Consider the following 25,482-nt stretch of genomic DNA (forward strand, 5'->3'; position numbering starts at 1 on the left):
AACTAGCTTTTCACAGGTGTATTATGGGCAATATTGTCATCCGTTGTTCTGTACAAATGATAAAAGAGTGTTACTTTTATTTTAAAAAGATGCAGTAAATGTCTTCTTTTGATTTTTTACTCTGCATAAGGTTGTCCTTCAGACTGGATTGGACCTTCTGACAAGCCAGTTTTAGCCCACACATCTCATATTTGACAGCCTCGTCTATAGCAAACATATGACAATGTCACAACACTTTTCAACCACTGTGCTGAATGGAGTAGAGTAGTTGAATACCTGAAAATATCAACTCTTGAATGTATTTAATTCTGTACTATAGTATGTAAACAGCAATATTCAGTTAAACATTGAAAATTGGTAACGGATAACATATTTATAACAAAAATGCTATGCACACAAAAGCACGGGTTGTATTCATGACATATTATAGTTACAATTTAGATATATTATTAATATATATTTGATTGTTTTTAGCTTTTATAACATGCACTTCATGATGGTTGGAGCAGTTTTAGCTAGCTTTTTTTTCTCTTTCCTTTCTTTCCATCTTCTTTTTTCTTTCTTTTCTTTTTCCCTTCCTTTCCCTTTCTAATTCTTCTTCTTCTTCTTCTTCTTCTTCTTCTTCTTCTTCTTCTTCTTCTTCTTCTTCTTCCTATTATTATTATTATTATTATTATTATTATTATTATTATTATTATTATTAGCATTATTATTAGCATTATTATTATTATTAGCATCATCATCATCATCATCATCATTATTATTACTAAATATATACTCCATTTGGTATTCATTTTCTTTCAGGCATAATAGAGGGCATCTTGATATACAAAGCGGGTCCTTCACCAACCCGGAAGTTAAGCTCTCACATGTTGTTTGTATTCGCCGGTTGCTAAGAGCAGTTTTCACATTTTTAAAGATCAGAGCTAATCATTATCCTCCAGAGCAGAATATAGAAAGATGAAAGTGGTGGCGTTAATAAGGTAATAACATCTCTTTACTTTAAACATGTGTTAATTTTGTCAGCGATGTGTTCTACCGCTGTGCAGAAACAGTGCCGAATGTTTGCATGCCAAATGAAAAGCTGGGCTTTGTACTGTGACTGCAATAAAAGGCAAAATCAATCTAATCTACTGGAGTACCTGACAGATAATTCTGAGCAACCTCAATTACAAATATGCCCGTCCATTCAGGGTAATATTAACGCAGTGTCAGGGACATTAATGTATATATCTGCATTGTAACTCCTGTGCCTATTTTTCACACCGTGTTCCAGTGGGGGCAAAGACAGCTGCTACAACATGATGCAGTGTGTTGCTGCTGGGCATCGGATCGTAGCTCTGGCCAACCTGCGTCCTGCTCTCGCAGGTGAGGGAAAATGTTGTGCCTATGTGGAGCAGCCAGCTGCACTCCTGTGGACTGAGAAACTAGGACCTGTACAGTAATACATTATTCTAAAGAACTTTATCAGCATAAGCTGCATGTTGCATGCAGATTTACCTCTTCAGCTGGGTTGTGCACATGAGCAATGTCTAAATTATTTTGTTTTGTTTTGTGCATTTATTAGGCCATGCAGGGCATAAGACAAGGGGATCTCATAGACTATGATAATTGAATTAATTAGAGTTTTGAAAGAATGCTGAATTGTGCTCACATTGGAGATGCATCAACATATTGTTTTGCTGTTTAAACCATCAAACTGTATTCACAGTAGGATAATGTAGGTATCGTGAACGTAATCATATTTGTATTTATTTTTTGGCCATTGTTTAGTTGCACTTACTTTCATACTGAGTCTGTTACTTAAATTAATAATCACGTAAAGCCCATAATTTAAATAGATAGAATCATATAGAATACCTTCAGTGTGATTGCACATTGCACAAGAAATTTCAAAAGTTAGTACCCGTGAGAAACAGACATGTCAAAGCAGATCATTTAAACATGAAAAGGTAAAAGTAAGAACATACAACCATAATATAAAAGCGATAAATTCAATAAGTGTTAAATATATTGAATTTTAGTGAAAACTTTGTCTTTTAAATCCTCTGTCTCTGTTAAGGGTCACATTGCTCTTCTGGAGCTGCGAGCCAAGAAAAGGAGAGGTTTGTGTGTTGCCATGTCAAAATGTATTAAAGCAGAAAGACTGACTAAGTCTTATTGGCATTGAAGAAGCCAAGCATCCCTGTCATATTTAGATTGAAGAGAAGCTGATATTTAAGTATCAGCCAGATCTTCTTCCATTTGGTAGCATGTATGACCACTGTTGGAATTTCACTATACACATACATATTTAATTTCGCCTATTTTTGATTTCCCTGAAGAAACGCTAATTTAAAGTACAACTGTAAATTAATTGGAGAAGCAATGTGTGTGGATTTGTTGATATTGGCTTTGGAAAACAAAGATGGTGAGGACTTTAATAGAAGGGTCGTGGTTGAGAGTGCAGCATTTCTGCAACTTTTAGTTTTTATAGTTTAATAGATGATGAATTCATACTGTCTAACAGGCGGACTTAGTTGAATACTACATTCAATTGTCGTATCCTAAAATCTCTTTCCTCTCTCAGCTGAGTCAACTCTTCCCTTCAGCAAACTGGTTGCAACACAAATAGAAACAAACATCTGCTCTGAAATGTGTTTCTGTTCAGCGTTTTCAGTCCAAAAACAAATAATCAGAAAAAAAAAATGTAATGGCTGAATTCCTGTGCGAGTTGTATATTAATCTAGCATATTAATCTGTGGCCTTTCATTCACATCCTCCTTTCACCGTCTCAAGTAACCTGAAATATTTGCCAGTAAATTTTAAAAATGGAATTTTGACATGTTATAACATGTGATAGAGTTTGATGGGATAGTCCACTATCTTTTACCCCCAAAAATTCTTTTTTTGTTGCTACATTTTAAGTATACAACTGATTACTTCACTGATAATATGAATTAGTTGTAGCCACTGTAAAATGTTTCAAAGTACTTCTTTTACAGAGAATTGCTTCACTAAACATAATCCCATAAATGATGAATGAGATATTGTCGGGCACGGGCTGTAACATATTGTGCTTCCTGCCATAGATGAGTTGGACAGCTACATGTACCAGACGGTGGGCCATCAGGCTATCGAGCTGTATGCTGATGCCATGGACCTTCCTCTGCACAGACGCACCATCCAGGGTTCCAGTCTGGACACCAGCAGAAACTACAGGGAGACAGAGGGAGACGAGGTGGAGGACTTGTATCAGCTGCTGCACCTTGTCAAGGTAAAGTTGTTCAGTGAAAGTTGTTCAGTGTATCCTTCTGGTGGTTTACCGAGTCTGGCCAGGAGTTCATATTGGAAGCGCCCACATTGTTTGATTTTAGATCTTACCTTTGAAATGTCTTAGTTTACAGTTAACACTAATAATGAATACGTCATCGAATTGAAAGATTCATCGTTATCCTTATTGCTATTATAAACACAAGCAAGCACACACTGTTGTATTAATATTGTGAAGCAGGGAAAGTGTTCATACACTGAACACAGCTTTAAAACTCACTTCATTAATCCATGAAAGTTAAAAAAAAAATTAAAAAGCGGCATCTTGGCATTGTTCTCACTCACAATAAATTCCACCTTTTGTTTTAGTTTATAGTGATCCCTCTCAAGGACGATGTCCAGGTCCCTCCGTGTAACTATGCCGTGTTTTATCTTTGGTTGTGTACTTTTGTTTCCAGAGCAGGCGCAGCATAGTGAGACATAAGAATCCACAGCACATCCACCCGCATGATGAGTTTCGCAGCGTCGAGCAGGAGTTCCCCGCTGAGTTTTGGTGGTACATTATTTATTTTTGTTAATTCAGAGGAAGATTTGAGCTCGACAAAGAAGTAGAGCTTACATTTCTTAATCATCTTATCAAAATATTTTTGAGAGGTGTGTTTAATGTGTTGTGGGAATGCCCGAGCATCTTAACATCTTGGAGAATGGTGACTCCGTCGGCGTTGGAGACCTTACATCTGGGATTAACTCCAGATACTGTGAAGGGCGCTGAAAATATAATATATATACAATATTTTAGTAATGGCGAGTACGAAAGCAGTTAGGAGGAAATGGTTGGTGAAAGATGCCGTACAGTTGTTGACTGGGTCAGAGTGGACTGGGGTATTTTTATGATGGAGAAGCTGACTTTCATTCTGAGGCTTGACCAAGATGAGTTTGGAAGGTGTTGGAAATTCAGGATAGAATATATGTTAACTTTGGGACAAGATGTTGATTACAGTGATAATACACCCCTCTTTTTTTCTTTCGCTCTTCTCCACTCCACTCTTTAAATTGTGTTTTCTCTTTCATTGTTTGGACTCTTCCAAGTCCATGTTATACATGTATGCAGCAAGATAGATCTCTGATATTTACTATGATCAGTGTCAAATATCTGCGTTACCATTTTAAATTATTTTTTTCTTCCAATTTAAGTTGCTGATCACAGGGAATAGATATTCAGTCAGATGGTGGATTTATTTTCGGGAGACGCGCATATAGTGGTGGACAAACCTGTTATTATAGTATAATCATTATTGTTTGTCTTTATTTCTATTATATATTCATTTGGAATTATTATGATTGTTTTTATTGTTATTGTGAGTTCAGACATTTGTCTACGCGATAGGTAATACCTGGAGGATGGTGAATATATAAGAGCTGTAATTGGTTTTTTTTCTTTTCTTTTTCAATGTTTATTCATTTATTGAGGTTCATTTATTTATTTAATGGCTAAATACCTTTTCATTCAAGTGTTAAAGACCGGTGACACATGCACAAAAGTGTGAGCAACATGTATAATCTGTGTTCTCGTTTTTTTCCAAGTAAAAAGTTCAATAACCCAAAAATATATATATATATTTTGAGAGCTGAATTTAATGTGTATGTTGTGGGGACAAATTTAAGTTTCAAAAGTGCATCATCATCAGTGTAACAGCCACAACTGATGACTCAGACTATATTTATGAATTAAAAGCATATAACTGTCACGTGAAACACACTGTCTTCCAATGTGAAAAACACCAGGAAGTCCAATATTCAACGTCAGACGACTGCTTGGTGTGCCACAAAAGATCTCGGTATGAGAGTTGTGGAGGACAAATGTGCTTAAAGCTCAGTGAAAGGAGCCTCATTCGAACAGTTTGAATCTCCTGCTCTGTAGCAGCATTGCGTTGTTATTTAAACCTCGAAATGTCTTCACTTTATTATTCCTGCGCATGTTAAGAAATGCATGTTCGCAAATGCCATATCTTATGCACAAGGACACTTACAGGGAAAAAGAATCGCCCAAGTATACTGTATGTGTGAGTGAAAAAGCTTTCAAAGCAATTGTGAACTTCCCTCATCTGAGCTTCATCCAGTGTGACACTACTGACATACTTTACAGTGGACTCGCTATAGTTTCAAAGTAACTGGAAAACCCATCATACAATCTGTAAGAGACCGTTTCTGTGTTGCTTCAGTTGACTTTCCAAACCCCCGACTAAAAGATTAGCAACCCATGTTAGTGTTTTCATTCTGTCGTATTTAGTATGTGTTCGTTTTACTTTCAAAGTGGAGTTAGTTTTCCTTTTTTTTTTTTTTATTTCACTGAAAAAATAGTGCGCCTGTTCTATCAGTTCATCAAACTTTTATGTGCAAAGTTTGAGAGAGGTGCCCTTGAACAATTGCTCCACAGGGGGGGACAAATCCATTCTTTTTTTATCTCACTTGACAGAAGATCAGATGCAAAAATTAATCACCAAATTAATATTTCATCAAATACCACTTTTGCCAGGACGCTGAGGAAATATTCATTTGATGCCAAATTATGTATGAGACCTCGGTGGTCTAATGTGGTGCGGGGTGGCTGACTGACAGGTTAGAGATAACTGCGTGTGTGTTTAACACACCGCTGGCGCTGCCTGCCTACCTGACCGCCTGCAGCCATGAGGAAGCGACCCGGACACACACTTCAACAGCAAAAGTTCTCCCTGCTGTCAGCGGGAACACGGTGCAGGATTGAACCTGGGTAGCACTTTAGCCCCTCTGTGGCCTGACAAAATCTCTTTTTTTTTTTTTTTGTCTGGCAGTATCAAAATCCAAGCTTTTTAAAAAAAAAAAAAAAAAGATGGGCCATAGTTTGGATTTGTTGCTGAAGTGGGACTTGGCTTGATGTGGTGTAAATGAGAAAGGGTTTGGGTATGCACAGTTCCTCCTGTAGCTCTGTGTGGAGACATGTTCATCTGGAGCTGATGACTGCTCCAGGGCCCTTGCATGTCCACACACCGCCTGAGTGGCAGGGGCCAGTCGTCCTGCCTCGGGGCTTTTCGCGCCCTTTGCCTGACTTTCTTTGCCATTTTCTGTGGAAATCTTCAGCTCGACTCGCACAGCCACACAAGGAATCGCTTGGCTTTTCTTGTCCAGTGTCTTGTTTTGTCTGTTTTTATATTTCGAAAAGGTACACACAGTCATTCCCAATTTGTGAGTTTTTCGAGTATTCACAGCAAAGTAGCAGACATAGCTTTGGGTATGATGCAATATACCATCTCTGCCTGTGGTCAGGGCTCTAATTGCAAAAGGCTGCTAATTTCCTATTTCCAGGGCTTCTCTGGTCTGACCTCACCAGTCAGACGGGCCATAGATCAGGGGAGTTGGACTCCCATGGGGCCCTCGCAAGGCTAGCAGACCTCTCGTCGTCTCTCCGTTTACCTCTTTCACCGTCATCAACAGACCTTCACCATAAACAACGAGCTTCCTCTTCTCGCTCACTGAGTGATGGCAACCATAAGAGTTTTTTTCTTTTTTTTTATCTCAAATTTCAAGTAACCACTATCTGGAGTTGTTTTTTGTCCTCCTCACTAATTGATAGGTTGACTAACTTTTACCATTTGTTCCGCATTATGCAAGAGATTAAATTATTCAAATCCTGTCACACTGTCTCAATCTCTGTCACATTCAGTCAAGCTCAATACATTCTTTTTTTTTTGTGAAGAAAAAAAAACAAATAAAAAAAATCCTCCCCTGTAAAGTTTCTGGTGTTGTTGATTAGTGATAAAGAAGGGTGAAAGATAGAGAAGGGGGGGGGGGGGACACATCTCTTTTGATAATGAGCTGTTAAATCACCATTGCTGGAAAAAGAACAGTTTTATGCATCCTGTTTGGAAAGTGTGATATTTGGAAAGATTTTTTTTTCTAGTAGTTTGAATTAATTAGAAGTTACACGATTATATTTGGCAAATGACACTTGAGCATTGATGAAAGATTTTTTTTTATTTTTTTTTTCTCAGATCCAAAGTTGATGAGTTTTAAGTGGATGTTCGGTCCCTCCTCCTCTTGCAGCGGCTCCTAGCATGAGCCAACAGTGCCATCTATGGATCATTCCCATGAGCTGACGAACCAGACCCACTCTGCACACTTTGGCCTCAGAGAATGTTTGGAACCATTGAGAAGATTCAAAGGACGAGATCATATTCTTCAGAACTATTGTTGATAGAAGGGGAGGGGGGGGGGAGTCCAATTATATCAGGAAAAAAAATGAGCTCTCCGTTCACTGGCGGGAGTGATAATGGGGGAATGACAATGTGGCCCTATCCTCAGCTCCTTTGCTCTCATCGCTGGCCGCCTTTCTTTGAAGTCTGTAACCTGATAGATATGCAAGCCACACCGTACCCTGTCCCATCCTGCTAGGTGCTGATCTTTGAACCCGCTCTTTGAGAGAGAGAAATAACAGTTCTGATGGGGCACGTTTGGACATCTATAGCTTTAGGCTATATATTCATAGACAAGATGACATCTTTGTGTCCTCTGCCAGGATGCACAACAGAATCAGAACGCCGACATCCCAAAAACGATGTATTTTACAAATTAATATAAGCTCTATTTCTTTTTTTTTTACTTTAAAAAAAAAAAAAGGTCTCCTTGTACATTGTGACATTTAGTGGATTGTGTGTCCATACTTCATTTTGTGTCCGTTCTGCTCCTCTGTTGTGATCTGCTCCAATGTGTGATACAGATCAACAGTGTCAGTCACCCCTAGCTGTAACGCCAGTCCCCCCGAAGGACAGCAAAACCCCTCATATTAGTCATATCACATCCCTCAAGTCCTTTATCCTTCTCTCTGTGCTCTGTGACCTGACACAGTGGCTCTTTATGCCCCGTGACCCTGCTGCTGCTGCTGCTGCTGCTGCTGCTGCTGCTGGTGCTGCTGGTCTGTGTGTGCGCGTGTGTGTGTGTGTTCAAGGTCAAATTGGGCCTGTTACATGATAACAGGTCTATCTCTGTTCTCCTTACACACCTCTGCTTCTTGTTTCTCCTCAGCTTACCTTCTTTCAACACGGGCAAAGATACGTCACTGCTCTCATTCATTCGCACTCTTTTACTCTTCGTCATCTGCAAGTGAATCGATCCTGCACATGAGTAGTGGCCATGCATGTTCCTTGTGTAATTTGGTGTTCGTGAAACACTTTAATAAAGTGTGTGAGTTTTGGAAAGATGCAACTGTAGCGTCGGTGTAGGATATAAAAAGAAAATGACTGTATTGCAGAAGCTCTACAACCTTTGAGCTGATGAATAAAGACAAAGACATTTAAGCTCATTAGAGTGATGAGGAACAATAGATGATATCTATGCACATGTTCTATTCTGCCAGCTCTAATTAGCAGCACTGCAACATCTCTGTCACACTGAGACTCGGCTATGAGAACGATGGAAATGTTACTTTCAGATCTAATTTTCCATCCTCTAATACATTTGACTTTCCCTGAAACACCTAAAACACTGTGAGGATTAATTAAAAACAAAAATAAAAAACTTACTTTATTGTTTTGCATCAATTTGATGGGTCATTTAACATCTAACACCTCTACATCTTTTGTTGTTTTTTTTTTCAGTTATGCCTTAGCAAAATCAAGCAGAGACGTATTGGGACTTTTTGCCCTTGTAGATGAAAAAGATAATCCTTTCCGCAACCCCCCCCCCCCCAAATCTGCTGTATTTCCTGACCTTCATTACACACAAAACCCCTCCTCATCCTCAGTCACTTCTGCTGCTCCGTTATCGACATCAGCAGACAAGACCGGGGCCCTCTGAGATAGCAGAGCCGGTCTGTCCACAAGTCCAAACATTCTTTTTCAATCTTTCCTCTCACTCACTCCTCCTTCCTTTTCTTCTGCTGGCACGGTTGTCTCCATTGTGTTGTTGTCGCACTTTCATCTGGACCCTTTAGAAGCTCGGCACCGCCGTGTTACGAGTGCCCTGATGGAGGTGCATCCTGCTGCGAGGAAAGAAGGGAGAAGGACCATGAGAGATGAGAAGGAAAGGAACAGAGAGGAGGAGGAGGAGGAGGAGGAGGCGTTGGCTGGCAGGCAGGCAGATGGAGGAATCTCCAGTCAAACCAGGAGCTCTGTCGTATTGATTAGGCTGCTGAGGTGTTGTGAGACAAGATGTTGAAGAAGGGTGTGAACTGTGAAAGGGAGGGGTCAGAATCAAACGCGCAGCCCTTCTCTGATTACCGGCATGGTGCCGCATTAGACGTACATCGGGGGCTCAACAGGAAAATGGATTTCTTTAAAAAGCTGCTTAATACATAAATCATGACCTCTGGGGTCACAGCGAGGGTTTAGAAGATCAGATCAATAACAAAGCTAATGCAAGCTTGTTGTAGCGCAGAGAGCCCTCTAAATGGTGTTATTGGAAGTAGCTTTACAAGCAGTTAAGGGCCAATGGACTTCTGTGGAAAGTTTATTTCATTGTATTTCAGCAAAGTTTCCGATGCCTTAAGAGTACATCGCAGCCGGAGCAGGTACAGAGCTTCTCAACCAGCTGTCATTCTCCACCCGATCGCCATTGTTTTCTTTTCCTCCGGTCTGAGATGCTTGTATTTATGTTGTGCGACACAGTGGCAGTGGGATTGAGATTACATGCTTGTTTTGCACATGAGGAAGGATAGCATTAGCGCTGAGATAATGGCACTGTGTATTGTTCGCTGGTCGTGTGGAAGTGGTGGGACAGGATCTATTAGATGCAGGCCCATTTCCCACCAACTGACGCTGGCAGTCCCCACAAACATTAGATAAAGACTCCAGCCTCCAGCCTTTGTAATTTGTTTGTATTTTTCTGCTTAATGTACTTTGCGCAATCTTGTTTAGTGATGATGGAAACTGATAGCCTTATCTCGCCCTGCCAAGGGCATGAACCACTCCAAACTGCTCGGCTGAACAATGTTTCAATGAAGAACGTGTGTGTTTATGGTCCGTCTTTCTGGTTTCATTTTGATGCTGACTGAATTGTGTGTGGATCTTTGGCAATTTGCATTTTAGCTATTGCCCAGTATGTTTTGTAATCCACTGAAGTAAATACACCATTATGTAAAGTTTATTCCCATAATTTCTCTCTTTTGGTTGTGTGTTTATAAAAGAGGCAGAAGGAAAAATAATTCTCGTCTTGGCAAAATCATTTAAAGTTTTTTGTTTGTTTTCTCATGTCAAGACTACTAATCTTTATATCTGGATTTATGTTATTATGTTTTCTTTAATGCATTCTGTACTTCTTTGAAAAATTGCATTTGGAATATTTGATTTAAGATTTACTTGCCTTCCCCAGGCTGGGACCAAGCCTCGTGACGTGTGTCCTCTGTAGTGGACATGTTCAGCCATCTCCCGTTACTCTTTTCAGCTACTCGACTGTTGTGGTTTTCTACAGTTTTTCCTTGAAGTTCTCCATGTTACCCCAAAGAAAAGATGCCAACCCAAACCTTGAATGTAAAAAGAAAAAAGGCAGCTTCCAACTGAGTAGGTGAAATTTTGGGCCCCTCTGTGATCTTTGGTGCTGCCCACAAGGAGGGTCCCTGGACTCAGAGTTGGGGACCACCACACAGGCTTTCAGGGAAATATCAAATGAAAATTAAATGAAAAAAGTAATTATAATTTTGCCCTCACAGTTGCTGTTGTTAGTCTCTCAGACCATCACAAAATCTAAATCTAGGGAAACAGAAGTCGGAGAAGAGATTGCACTTGTAATAACATTTTTCAAACTGACCAGAATCAACAACAACCCTGGCCGTCGCACAGGGAAAGTGTGAAGTCTTTCAACTCCCTGCCACTCATCCACTCAGAAATTAAGAGGGCTTTTATGTCTTGTTTTGCGAACCGTTCCCCTCAAGAAGTATTTGTGGCCGGCCCCATCACCCCCCGCAGCTAAAGTCATAACCAGGCGTAGAAAAACACTGTCTGGTGTCTGGAGGAGTGGGTTAAACCAGCATCACTACCATATTTTCCCTCAAGTCTCTCTCTCTCTCTCTCCCTCTCTCTGGGCGGTGGAGGATGGAGGACAAGATGCCAAGAGCCTGGAACCTGACCTCACCAGAAAAACATTTACATTTTGGAGTGTGTGTATGCAGAGGCCGGTGCATGACTGTGTATGAACAGGGGCATCAGTACACGTGCATGCATGTGGACTAGGTGCTTGTTCTGGGCCATAAAAAGCGGCCGACATAGTTTACCTCTCTGTGGCATAAGTCTCTTTGATTCTGCCCCTCTCACTTTCTGGGAGCAGCTTCCTGTTTCAGACACTCAAAGACTTTTACCTCAGCCTAATGGGAATGTTGCAATGACAGAGCTGGGACTCTTATGATTTCAGATATTACTGACGCTTTAGAAAAAAAAAAATCATGGTTCAAATGTTTGGAGGGAGTTACACAATTTCTTTCTGGCTCAAAATTCCCAAAGCAGCTATTCGGCTGAAGGTCGAGGCCTGCAGTGACTATTTGATTAATAACGAGACAAAATAATAAAATGTTGCATTTTTAAAACCTGATTCATAACTGAAGTTATTTGCTTGAATTGCAGGTATTCATGAACGTTCACAACATCGATAAACAACCTTATGTCCTTCTGCTGCTTCCCAACATTTAGTTTTTCCGTGTGTGTCGATGTGGAAAGCCTCTTTGTCCTTGGCCTGCTGAAACTAGTGCTTGCTTTGGCGAAGGCCTTCTCCCTCCCTGTCTGACAACTGGCTGGGTCTGTGTTTACGTAACCGTATATATCTGAGAGGAAACTCGTGAAACGTTAATCTCTCTACTTTTTAACCCTGATGAATTTCTACGTTTTCCAGCTGTGCGGCATGGCATATTTATGCTCAGGCTCTATTGCTGAAAACAGTTCTGTCATTGTAAATGAATCACTATCCAAGACTACAGTGTGCTTGTGAGTGTGCGTGTGCGCGTGTGTGTGTATGTGTGTGTGTGTGTGCACGCACGTGCGTGTAAACTTCAGGCTAGTAAACTGTACAAATGCAAGCTCACTGGTGAATAGCTGCAGTCAGATTTCAGTGGATAAAATCAGAAGTTTCTTTTTGGTCTTCCCCCGGACCCTAATCAGTGCATACTAGCCCGTCACTCGTCACATTTCTTCTGGTAGATAAGTGTGACTCACTCGTCACGTTGAAGAGACAATGTGTCATGTCATATCCTCTGCTGGCTGGTCACACCTGCACCGCGGCCTCAGCGGAGGATAACACTCTCCCCTCGTCTGCTTCCTCTCTCCCCTCCTTCCAACTCGGGCCTGCATCATCTCAGGAACCGGTCGGGGGCATTGAGGTTCGTGAGCAGCTGGCTTTGTAAGAACTTTGTTTTTCTTATTCCACTACTCTGTTACGGTCGAGGACTGACACGTGTTGAGTCATCCACAAGCACAAAGGGAAGAGACCGTCTTTCAACAGCTGCATCAAACACACAGCCTGACCAATTTACCAACGGGAATGTCTCTGAAAGCCTTTTGGAGCAAGATTTTGACCGCTGTTTGTTTAACAAAGACATTCCCTAAGCCAGCATGTCATTTTGTTGCTGTGTTTTGATGGATCAGACATAGTACATGGTGTTTCTACCTCAGTTTATACTATGTAAGCAGATTATAAGTTTGCAAACAATGAGTGAAGCCCACAAAATCATAATGGTTCCAATCCTTCATATCCTTCATCTTGTCCACATGTATCCACACCCAGTCACTTCTCTACCAAGTGTGGGAGTCACCTTGGAGTGTACCTGCATACAGGGAATGATAATGAGGAAGCTGATTTACAACAAATAAGCAGTGTCTCCTCCTACTAAGCTCACACTAAGCTTCCTGTCAGTTTGGCATGTCTGAGCTGTCAGGACAGCCCAACACGCCCCGGGACTATGTCCGCATTGCATTAAACACAATCGCTTGACCCTAGCAGGGCCCCATTGCATGTACCACATCTACTTGAGCTCTTACAACATGGTCCAACCCCCTCCTCCTCCTCATCCTCCCACCATGCAGGAAAACATGGCAAGAACAATCCCATTACATTACGAGAGAGCTGATCTAATGCAGAGAACATTAAAACCATGTTGCATCCAGTCACTTATTTGATGGATCTGGGAGGAGATGAATGAAGGGGAGGAAAGATGGACAAGAGAGGGAATGTTGAATAGAAGGGGGACGGGATTGGAGGCTATGAGGTCAGACGTGGTGACGGTGTGACAAAGTGATTGCGGCAATAGACAGTATGTGATGGTACCCCGGTGCCCTTGAGCAAACTGTCATTCAAACCACTTTAATTAATTTCCCCCACATAGTCGTGGTTCCCAGCTCCCCAGTATCACAGAGGAGTCAAACAGCGTCCATATCAACAACCTGATAAAAGCAGGAATTTGTAAAAGGAAATCTGTGACTTTGTGTCTGTAATAGCTTGCAGCACTGTTTACCGGACTCCTCTTGTCAGGGTAGACGAAGGGAGGCATTTCGGAAACCCACCATTTTGCAAAATGGAGCTTTGTATTGTTAGGGTGTATAATTAAGACCTCATTGTGACAGCCATTGAGAAAGAGTTAATGAGGGTTCTGATGTACTCCATATGAATATGAATATTGCATTTTTAATATTTTATGCATTTCTAATTGCGTGGGTTGCTGATAATGACTTTGACTGGAATATTACCCTGACTGAATGTGTGGCATGGGTAAGTGCTGTACCTTCAAAACAGAGAGCTGATAAAATATGTGCATTCAAGTTCAAGTTCTTTGCTTAGTGATTTCCATGTATGTATCTGTGGGGCTGAGACATGTCTTGACTGAAGGCATGTCTGTGACTGTGAATACATTTGAAGCAGTCTTTTACCCCCTTACTAAGATGAATGTATATATAATTACGAAGTATATCACGCACACTACCTTGATATAGAGTTTAATGGCCGTATCGTTTCTTTGTGGAGCATGTCTGCTGGCCTTAATCTTCTCCACAGTTGACATCTTAATAACTCAGCCCTCTCCATCCATTTCCACAGGAGACATCCGGATGTGGGGGAAGGATTAGTTTAATGAATTTGACAATTAGTAACAGAAGTTAATGACTGCATGGGGCTAAGTACCCTGATGGACATGGCTGGGGGGACCGAGGACTTCCATTGCTCTGGGCCATAGATCCTCATTAATAGTGTTTCTGCCTGCCGGAGAGTCCAGGGGAAGCCAGGCCAGGCCTTTGTTTAGTCTGCCTCTGACAGGGCTGCGAGGGGGTTGCACTGTTGCACGCTGCCATGCCAGAATTAGTCCCGCTCTGGGCATGAGTTAATGCAGGGCCTCGGGTCCTGGATCAGGTGAGGCTTCCTTTAATGAACAAGGGTCATTAAATGTTGAAAAAAGAAAAGTGACATGGGAGTCAGGGCAGGGAGGACGCTCTTTCTTCACATCCTCTGCCAACATTCATGAAGAAAGAAGAGTGGCTAGTAGGTCACAGACCTCCTCGTGACCCCTGCCTTGATTTACAATTACGTTAGCAAGATCCCACCTCTAATGCAGTCAAAACATCGTTTAGTCAGATAGGTCTCATAAAGATTTTATTATTATTTATTATTATACTGAGCTTCGTGAGCTACCTAGTCACTTTTTCAAATATTTCCACTATAAACTATTTTGATAAATTTTTCAGCCACTATAAAATCAAAGTTTGTGTTTTTTATAGCATCATGAATACACATAGAACAATTCCCATAACATCCCTCAGCTCTCGATTTATATGTGCATATACCCCTTCTTCACCATAATTTATCCCACCTTCTCCCATAGAGGATGAGAAAATATGGCTAGAATTTGTAAAATCACATCCAGCTGCCCCCTCATTCCGGCCTGTCTGCCGGTGATGGCTATAATGGCGACAAAAACATAACCATATCCAAAAATAATCGTTTCCCAAAGCTTTAGCCAAATGGTCTGATAGTTAGACGCCTGTGAGAACAAGGGGATGTGTGAGAAGTTTATCCAGTGTTATCATTAGCGTCTGTGCATGGGTACAAGGCTGTATTATAGGATGTAAAAAAAAAAAAAAAAAACGGAACGAGAGAAACCTTTTAATTAATCCAGGCAGAGTCAAACCTCGCGGGTCCAAGGTGCCTACAACAGAGAGACCGAGGGAGACATGGAGACCGAAATGTGAGACAAAGCTGTTGTTTGTTGTTTGTTGTTGCTCTGATGCTCCGATCTCCTGTCAGGCCCTGCCAAGTTTAAAACCAAGAGACCAAATTGGTGCTGATGTATGGTGTTCCTTCAACACTCCCCTTCGTCTATCTGCTCCTCTTTCTCTGCGTCTCCCCTTATCCCACCTTTTACCTCCTAATTTGCCTCTTTAGGGAGTGACACTTGCATTTAGGGAAAAGGTTATCATTGTATTAGAATAGAGTGTTGGCCTTGAGGCTTACCTACAATTACATGACACTGCCTGCAGCCTCCTCCACTCTGTGCTGGACTGAAATGTTATCAGTCTGACTTAATTACTGTCACCGGGCGGTGGAACTTACTGTAACGCACATTCCAGTGTTGGACACATTTTAAGAGATATTAAAGCTCGAGTACTGAATCTCTTCTGGAGATCTCTTGGTGTTTAACTTTAGGTCAAAGAGATAAATTCTGGCTGTGTATTTGTCCGTATGTGTTTAGCTTCTGCCTTAAACCGCACGTCTTTGGCAGCATCGCCATCACGCACATACAAATACACACGGCCCCACACACGCAGAGCACATCCTTTATCTGATTAGCTGGCGCGTCGTTGTGTGTGTGTGTTTGCATGTGAGAAGCACAGTGCATTTCAGCTCAGCGTCAGGCCCCAGGCAGGGCATGGATTTCATTTAGGAAAGTATCAAAGGTTTACACGCTGTTCGCTTTAATCAGCATGTTTATCAGGCAGAGAAAAATTGCAGGAAGGGACCACAGGGAGAAGGAGGGGTTGGGGGGGGGGGGGTTATCTTAAGGACCAGTAGCCAGGGAAATTGATAATGGCTACAAGGTAATTTACTGGAGACTTGGGCATCCCTCCACTGCCTCTACCCATGCCTCTCCTTCTAATTACAGCCCATGTAATGTTCTAATGAATCTGCAGGTGTGTGTGGGCAGGGGGAGGCCCTAGGAGGTGGGGATGGAAGTTGTGCATTCTTGTCTGAGCGCGCTTGTGCGTCAGCAGGCAGCAACAGCGTGCACGTGTGTGTTTGTTTGTGTGTGTCACTCCGGATCAAGGCCGTATTCGTGAAAGAAGATTGAATGCATCTCAAGGCTGTGTCTGTATCTCTCGAGTGCACAGTTGTCTCACTGTTTCTGAAATATGAATATGATATGAAAAGCAATTAGATTAGCCCTCAGCAATATTAAAGATACATGCCACTCACGGACCCAAAGTTCCGCTGATACTTCAAGTTGTCAGTGCGTTTCTATCTTCCGACTGGGTGTAGAGGATGGAGGCTGCGGTCATGCACTCTCATCTCCTGCTCACACCCGCCCGCTGATAAGGTCCAGCAGCCGCCTTTGGTGGTGCCAGTGCCTCCAGTCACATGCTTGCGTCGTACGCATAAACACACACGTTCACTCACACCGCCATGTACACAGAAACCTCCGGGGGATATGGGCTGGACCATGAAGGCCTTGTGCGACCAGAGTGTAAACATCCCCACAGGACTGTGGTCCACTGAAAGGAAAAACTGTCAGGAATTTGCTTTCTTTGCCTCTTCTGCTCTGTGTGTGTGCACGCATGTTTACATGTGTTTGCGTGGTTTTGGTCACACAACACTTTGGGGTATCATTGTAAGTTTCGAGAGGATTTTTTTTGGCCTCACAAGACTGACATCATGTTGCCGTGACAGTGTATCACGGAGCCACAAACTGATTTGGGGTTAAGTCGCCTCTGGTTTTTTTTTTGTTTTTTTCCTCTCCTTACAGGAAAAGGAGGGTGTCGAGGCAGTGTCGGTAGGGGCCATTCTCTCCGATTACCAGAGGGTCCGTGTGGAAAATGTGTAAGTCAAACACACAAACTCTCAGTGTCCAGAGCTCACTTTCTATCTAAAGTGTTCACGCCCACAGCGTCTAGGCCTCTGAACTCAAATGACGCACAGTCTGTGGTTCACTGGAGGAAAAGAGTACATCCTCTGTAGTCTGTGTGTTCCAAACTTGGACCCAGTTTTGTTGGCATACATGCGCGCACACACATCGTGTTTTGTTTTCTGTTTATTCCATATTATTAATGTTGGCTTTGATTTTTAGGATGTGACTCAGCTTTTATGAAGCAACGATTTCCCTAAGAGGTACAAAACTGATAGTTTCATAACTGCCGTGGTATTTTGTTAGTATAAAAAAAATAAACATTTGCATTGGAGGTGAAACGTAGTTCCTATTTCGAGGAAGATGAGTGTGCTACAGATACCTCCTTCTTGTTTTACCTCTTTCTTTCAATCCGTGTTATTCTACACTTTCCAAGACTGGACACTGAGATGCACAATAGATCTGTTCTTATTAACAAATCCTGCTGTCAGTCAGCTGTTGTTTCCCACACACAGAGTAGAGACACACATATGCACATCAATATCTCAGATACTTTTTTAAGCTGGAGCCATTTGTCTGCAGACAGTTGGGCTCCAGTTACCTGCTGAGGGAATGTGTGTTTCACATGAGTTTATATGACAGACAAGCCATAGCTTAAATTGTTGGTTTTGTGTGTACGTGCGTGCGTGTTTGTCTTCCCTGTGAATGCCGAGGTGGCAGGTGAGAGCATGTGGACCTATCAGGGTGGTACCTTTCCCGCCAAGAGAAAAGACGCACAGCCAAGTTTGCTTTGAAGTTGTTCTGCAGTTGGCAGTTATTCAGTATTAACCACTTTGCATCCTTTTCGCCTGTACCCCAGATGTTTGCGGCTTGGTTTGCAGCCTTTGGCCTACCTGTGGCGTCGAGACCAGGAGTCCCTGCTCTCTGAGATGATCTCATCGGATCTGCATGCTATTCTCATCAAAGTTGCTGCCTTTGGTGAGTTTGTGTGTCTCTCTGTGTCTTAGCGAGTTTGCTAAAAGTTTAAAAGCGACCCTTTGCTGATCCTAATTTTGCTTATTTAATTAACTTCTTGTCAAGATGCTCTTTGGGTATGGGGTTCAAAGGGACCGAATTTGGATAAGTGAGGAATAGGAGGAGGTAATCGCCTAAGTAACCAGAGAGAAAAAGAGAGACAAGCCGAGTAATGCCCCAATCATTAATCTCTGGCTTAGCCGTGGTGTTGAGACTTGTGCCAGCGGCAAACGTATTGAAGCAGAGAACAATATGAAAAGATAAGAAGCACAGAGGGAGGAGGTGGGAGGCAAGCACGCGGTGGTGTTGGGAGGGTGGGGGTGGCAGTTGAGGAATAATCACTGGTGATTGCCCTGCACATTAATGCAACCTGTCAATAAGCGACGCATGTCCCCATTGTGTGTGAGAGACGCGGCTTTCGCTGCTTATGCATAGCTCAGAACACATGGTCCGTGAAGCGAAGATTAAAATCTGGTATCTCTCATTCACGTTTTTTTTTTTTACAACTGCTTCAGCACTGAAAGAGGTTAATGTCGTGTCGCCTGCTTTCTAGCTGCCTGTTTTGCAGCCTGAGGACAGGAAGATCAGATTACTGAATAACAGCAGAGACTTGGAGGAAAAAAAGTTTTCTTTTTCTTTTCACTGATACATAATGTTAAGATCTCTACCTGTTTCTACTTGACATGCAGCCGGATCCTCTCGGTGCCGGTGATAAATGATAATTATCGCTACAAATGGTTCTTTTTACTCTCAAACTACTCATGGCGATAGATCATCATGTAGACACTGTTTATGTGCTGTTAAGTGCTTGTTGTCACCTTTGGAAGCAATCAGTCGAAAAGGGGTCCGCGCCTGACTGATGACCCGCAGAGAGAAGTTGAGGATATTCTGCGTGTCTTTCAACGCTTCTCGTATAACCTTTTTCTAGAATGCACTTGTCAAGTCATTTGTCTTTGGAACTTTATGTTCTGAAACCATTTGTCATTTTTTAATGGATTTGATAAAGGACATTTTGGATATAATTAACATGACTTGTCAGATGCCCATCAGTTGAGAGATGATGTCGCCGCTTATTTTTTTTTCCAGTGAAATAATATATTTTACTCAATATTTCATTTTTTTTTTTAATATACGCTTGAAAAAGATAAAATGTGTTGAAAAAAAAAAGTATTCTATTATAACAATTCTTGTTTTAATAGGAGGAACATGCACTTGTGGGATGAGCAGCAGAACTGTTTATGTGGGTTGAGTATATGTAAAAAAAAAAATTGTCTGTCAAAGCCAGACAGCTTGTGTCTCATAATTTGAGTTTCTACCACTGGTTGCTAAAAATGAGACGTCTGATTGGCACCTGTCGTGCAGAGAGACCTCAAGACGAAATCCCATATTTCCACAGTCTGAGACCAGACTCCAAGATGACGCCGACGGCTCCCACACAGCAGCGTTTTTTTCAGAGGCTACCTCCAGAATTTAGGAGGGGAGAAGATGGATCATGAGGAAGAGGTGCCATGCTGTTTTGGCTGTGTATGTTTTTTTTTTTTTTTTTCCACATGGCACTGACACCCCTGTTTATTATATGACAAGATTTTCATATTGCCAATATCTCTTGTCTACTTCAATCATCCAATCCTTAAAGAAAAGAAGAAGAAAAAACAAGAGATCAGCTGGAAACTTTTTCATGGGCACAACCCACATATACAGCTTGGCTGCTCATCCCACAGATGTGCATATTTAAAATAGAAAGGCATAGAGTTATGGGAATAGAAGATTTTCAATAAATACAAACACTTATGTAGATTATGGTAATGTCTACATGTGCTTTGAGATTTATTCTTCCATAAATAGCCAGCTGTCACTGCCTGTGGTTTTTTTTCCCCCCCATCAGATGTACTACATCTGTAGTTCCCACTCTTTTTTGTAACCTTGATTTATGTCCCTTCTGACTTCTTTTGCGATGTCTGTATTATGTGTATTGATGTCGCCACCACGATAAGTTGTGCAGTCCTAGAAATAAACAGGATTTCTAATTGATGGAGATACAAATACAAATCCCTTTACTTTTTATGCAGTTCATTACACTTGTAATCAGATAAAGTTGATGTTTGTATTCATTATTAATTGATCTATCATGGTGCCAAATGACCTTTCTGAAAATAATACCTATGTCAAGAAAGCACCCCGCCTTGGAGACCTCAGTCACCCTCTAACCCCGCTGCCTCCGCCAAGCTTTCTACTCTAAACAAAACTTTGTCTAAAAGCAAATTCTCAACATTTTTTGGAAGATTATAATTAGAAAGGAAAACCACCTCGGGTCTCTTTGAGTGTGTATCTTGGCCTCCCACTGTAGGTGTTTGTGTGAGTATGAGTGCATCTGTGTTTTGGCTACAGGTAAAAAGAAAAGATCTTATCAGGCCTGACTTCTCACCTGTCCCAAGGCAGTGGTAATTAGAAAGGAGAGAATTGAATAGGGGTGCGAGTGCCTGAGGCATTTTAGGCAGCACTCATATAATTGCAGCTTTGGTGGGAGCAGGTCTGAGCAGCGAGGTGTGCTGTTTAGGGGGGATTGGGTGACAGAAGGGCGTACCTGCCGGCTTCTGCTGTTTGTGTGTGTGTGTTTGTGTGCGCAAAAGAGAGCAAGGGAAAGAGATTTAAAGGGATTTACTTGTGCAGACCCCGAGAGGAGTAAAAAACAACTTTCACAGGGTAAAGGTTAAGTCTGCGTCTGAAAAGCCAACCAACCGCGGGAGCTTATGACATATCATGGTAGAATAAAGTGCTGGACGCTTGGATTTTTTTTTTTCTTCAGTAGTGACTCTTTCCCTCTTTCGTTCCTTCTTTTTAAAAACATTGTTTTACTTGGTGGCAAATCCCTGCAGTAAAAGACAGCTGCCCAAAAGCAGGATGATCCTCCACGTGAATTCTCTGAAAGCGTTCATTTGTGTGCTTACGGTTGCTCAAAACCGCATAAGAGAGAAAGAAGATTTTAGTCTTTGAAGATTTCAAATTGCACATAGTGAAGTGAGATCAACTACCTGAGTTTAAGCCTGTGAATGTTGTGGGGGGGGGGGGGTTCTAATTAGCCCAAAAGCTTTTCTCTCGGAGGGGAATGTGCATTTTTGTTGGGGAAACTGTCTCCTTATAATGCAATATCTCTTGAGCTAAGCAGGGTAATTGGCAATTCTAAAAGGTAGCATTAAAAATTCATGTAATTACTTAATTGATTGATTAGTGCAGGTGGGTATCAGGGCGCAGGTTCAGCGGTTAATTGGTCCTCAGCTCCAGAGGTAATTGGCATGTGTGAAACCAGCGTCTACCTGCTGCAAAACCTTTTTATCTCTGCGTGATCTTTTACCCTTCACACCAACACAGGCTTTGTGCTGTGAAGAAGGAAATTGATGTCACATATTTGCATCCACTGATCACCTCAACATTTAGGGAATATATATCCATATTTTAATTTAATGTATGCTTAAAGTGATTTAATTAAATTCAAGCAAGATTGAAAGTTCAGAGAGCATGCTTTTTTCCCTTTTCCATTTTTTTAATTAGAATACGATGTTAGGGACGTGAGGGCCACGATGAGAGCAAACAGATATGACTTGTGTATTTAGATCAATTATATAAAGGATAAGATAGTATTACTCTATTCTGCAAAAATAAAATTTCTCACTCAAAATATAACATCAGGTCTCCAGCGGATGGCAGACTATAAGCAAAGGGGAGAACATGCAAACAGAAAGCCCTCAAGCATAACGAATAAGGCCAGTACTAATAACCACTACGCCTCTCTGTCACCCGTTCTAAAGCTCCCTATGACATTTCAGGCACTTGTCGATGTCTGCACATCTATCAACAAGTGCCCACACGTTGTCACTTGTCCACATCTGCTCATGATTTAGTTTCGCTACCTTTTCGATAATTTCCTATTTATTTCTGCTCATTATCCACCACAGGCTCTATGTCACACTTGTTGGTTCACTTACTGTATTTGCTCTGCCAGATAATTCACAGACATTTTCCCACTGTGAACGAACTGCGCCAGAGTTCTCTTGCACTTGTCCATAGATGTACATATTCAAGTGGACTAGAGTTCACATGTTGGGTCGGTAACCAGAGTGCGGATGAACTTTGACGCCTGCTCAAACCAAGTGGACTATGTGGAAAGTGAACTGAAGCAAACCAAACAGCACTGGTGTTAAAGCGCCCCGTATTTCTGCTCGGACTGAATGTGAATATGTGATTGTGAGTGTATGTGATAAACGACCCTGCCCTCGCCAATACTTTAGGATGGTTGGATGGAATTTCCACGGGTTCATTTTGTCCGGTTTAGAAGTACCTCCAGTTTCTTCTCTTTGATTTGTTGGACTGAATAGATTTCATCTCGATCGTGATTGCTACACAATTCACGCTGCCTATTATTCTGCTCACAGACGCAGAATTTTTCAGATAAGAGCCTGACAAATTTCACGTATAACCTTAATCTTATCATCCTTTGTACCGTTGCCACTTCCCTCCCCTTCTTTCTTCCCTTTAGTTCTGTATTCTTCCGTCTGTCTCACAAAGATTAGGTGATAGGGAACAGCTATTGTTTCGGCGGGTTTCTTTGAGTGCGTTGTTTAAAGGCTGATGCAGCTCACCTACTAGGGACGAGATGCTTATTTCATCCATTTAAAGGCTAAAATGTTACACATCATGAATCCAATTTTCTCAGCCTTTTCTCTCTGAAGGCGGGGATTAAAGCCGAGCTGTCAGCTGGCACGCCAGATCTTCAGACAACCCGCGGATGTCTGCGATACTGCGCTCAGCTCAGCTCAGACAGTATCAAGAATCTCCCAGCTTTTTAATTTGGCATTAGTCTCAGTAAGCAAAACCACGACTTGTTTCAATTAAAAAGGTAACTAGCTGCTGCAGGTTTACGCACATCAACTTCTCAAGGGTGGGAAGAGTCAGTCATCATCATTAGAAAGTATATTAGTGCGAAATGATACTGTAAGTGAAATGTGAAGCACGGGCAGAGGGAGTCTTCAGATTCCACAGTCTCTTTCTTATGCCTCTTTCCATAGGTCTAGTTTATGATACTGCGAATATCTTCTGTTTTTAAGTTAAGGGTTTTTTCTGTGTGTTTCTTTTTTTAATGATCTTTCACACCTCAGGATAAAAACTTAACTGGATTGTCGAAGTGGCTCTCGGTTTCCTGGTAAACTTTTTCTTTCTCCTTAATTTCCACCCCCTAAATGTCGACAGTGTTTTTAAAAAATGCTCCCGCTCATTACTGGACTCCCTGGTTTTAAAGTTCACTGAATTTAATTGGAGTTTTATAGGATAATACGAGGTAAAAAGCCCTTTTAAAGGAGAGCCATTCTTCTCAGTCTCTCTTAGGGAAGCTCCTCTCTCTCCAAAGTGCGGTCTTGCTGTCTCTGGCGGCAGACTAATGGCAGCTTCTAGTGGGCTTATTTGGGTTTAATGTGGCATAATGAGGTTAGGTAATTGGGTTTAGGTCAAGTTGTAAAACAGGTTCAGAGGAGACAGAGATGTGAAGATCATGTAAATGAGTGGCGTTACATCGCTGAAGGCTCACACTGGTGGCTACTCAAAAGTCTTGGCAAAGCATGAGTTGTACAAGTGGAAGCTCATTTCACCGATCCTCATTTCCAAAACGGTTTGAGTAACCCTAATTCAGCAAGGAACATCAATTAGGAAAACACTCATACAAGTGCTAAGTGGTCTTTGGAGAAATGTCTCCACATTAATGCCAACTTCGTATCATTTTATCACTCACTTCTGTCTTCTCAGGTTTCTGTCATCCCCTTCCTTCCTTGTAAATATCAAATCATGTATCATATATTATTTAGGAGCGGAGAAGTTAATGAACATATTAAAAAACGTGGCATCCCCTCAGCAATTTGGAGGCAATTATTAAAATTTGTTAAAAGGCATGACTAATTAAAGAGGATATTTAAATTGGATTGAATTTTAATGCTTTTTTTTTTCTTCCTCCTTATTACCTTTGTGGCAGGGTTAAGATGAGAGGATGTTGAGATTAGATATTCTCACACTAATTAAGACCAAAGATCCCCTGGGAGGAGAATAAGGGCCTGTTCATTCTCTCTCTTTCGCTCCACACGCAGTACTCCCTCCTCTCCTCCCTCCCTCCCTCCCACTGAGGTGGCCCTCCGTCCCCCCCCCCCAATAGCGCCGGACCACCGGGGCCTGGAGGAGAGACACAGCTGGGATTAAGATGAACCGGGGATGGGATGCGACGTCCTTCTTTCACATCTCCTCTCCCTTCTATCTCGTCTCCCATCCGTTGCTCCCCATGGGGGCCCATGGATGACACATTAACCTTTGAGGTTGTCAGGCCATGAAAGAAGAGAGATTCTCACATTCCGATTAACTTTGTTCTTTTAATTAAACACATGAACGTGCCGATGAGGAAGACCATGTGATGTCTAGGAATAGAGGAGCTATATTGGATTCCAGAGAAATTATTAAGACAATTCAGCAACTTTTCTCTTATTGCGATGGCATCACTGTCACAACTACGCATCACGCCGTATAGGTCATTAGTTCCATGTTAATGGTTATGTCAATCAATTAGGAGGCTGGCGTGTTAGCAGCAAATAGAAAATGTCTAAGACTAAGACTGTTCAGCCAATGACCCAAGCGCTTCTGAAATGTATATAGAGAGGCGTCACGAAAATCCTGGAGTACAGGAATGATCCGACATAATGTTTACTTATTTCTGGTCAGTGTGAATTTAACTTATGGTAAAACTGCATGCCAAGGTACTGTTTCTGCTCTATATCAACAAGGATTGTGTTTTTTTGGTTGTGTTTTGTCCGGTACCATATTTTCTACATTATAGGAAATAGGTCTCAAAAAGTGGGGTTGTCTTATATTGGGGTCTCATGGGGGCTCATGGTGTTATGCTGAGTTCTGCCTCACAACATTATGGTTTCTGAAACAATAGAAGCATCCTGGATGTGCTTTACGGACATCTGACTGAGTCATACGTCAAGCATTTAACAGTGACTTAGGCCTCGTTTACATGGCTTTAAAAACGTTAATTGCTTGTTGGGTGTGATTTCACACGACAGAGGTGCTCAGAGCCACTGAAAATGCACATTTTCTTTGAAAGAAACAGGCTGAAGAAGACACTG

The 25,482-nt window shown here is 41.7% G+C and overlaps 1 protein-coding gene across 1 annotated transcript in view; it reads left to right on the plus strand.

Annotated features, from left to right (window-relative positions):
* Positions 1-844: 844 nt before the first annotated feature.
* dph6 (diphthamine biosynthesis 6) overlaps positions 845-25,482 on the plus strand; it is a 55,949-nt gene continuing 31,311 nt past the window's right edge. The window contains exons 1-5 of the mRNA XM_080479754.1: positions 845-983; positions 1,277-1,368; positions 3,072-3,256; positions 17,210-17,283; positions 18,168-18,286. Of these exons, the coding sequence (XP_080335880.1) occupies positions 961-983; positions 1,277-1,368; positions 3,072-3,256; positions 17,210-17,283; positions 18,168-18,286 (493 nt within the window). The 5' untranslated portion in view covers positions 845-960. The remainder of the gene's footprint in view (positions 984-1,276; positions 1,369-3,071; positions 3,257-17,209; positions 17,284-18,167; positions 18,287-25,482) is intronic.

This window comes from Lipophrys pholis, assembly GCF_963383615.2.
Source record: "Lipophrys pholis genome assembly, chromosome: 14".
In the NCBI taxonomy this organism is placed as follows: domain Eukaryota; kingdom Metazoa; phylum Chordata; class Actinopteri; order Blenniiformes; family Blenniidae; genus Lipophrys; species Lipophrys pholis.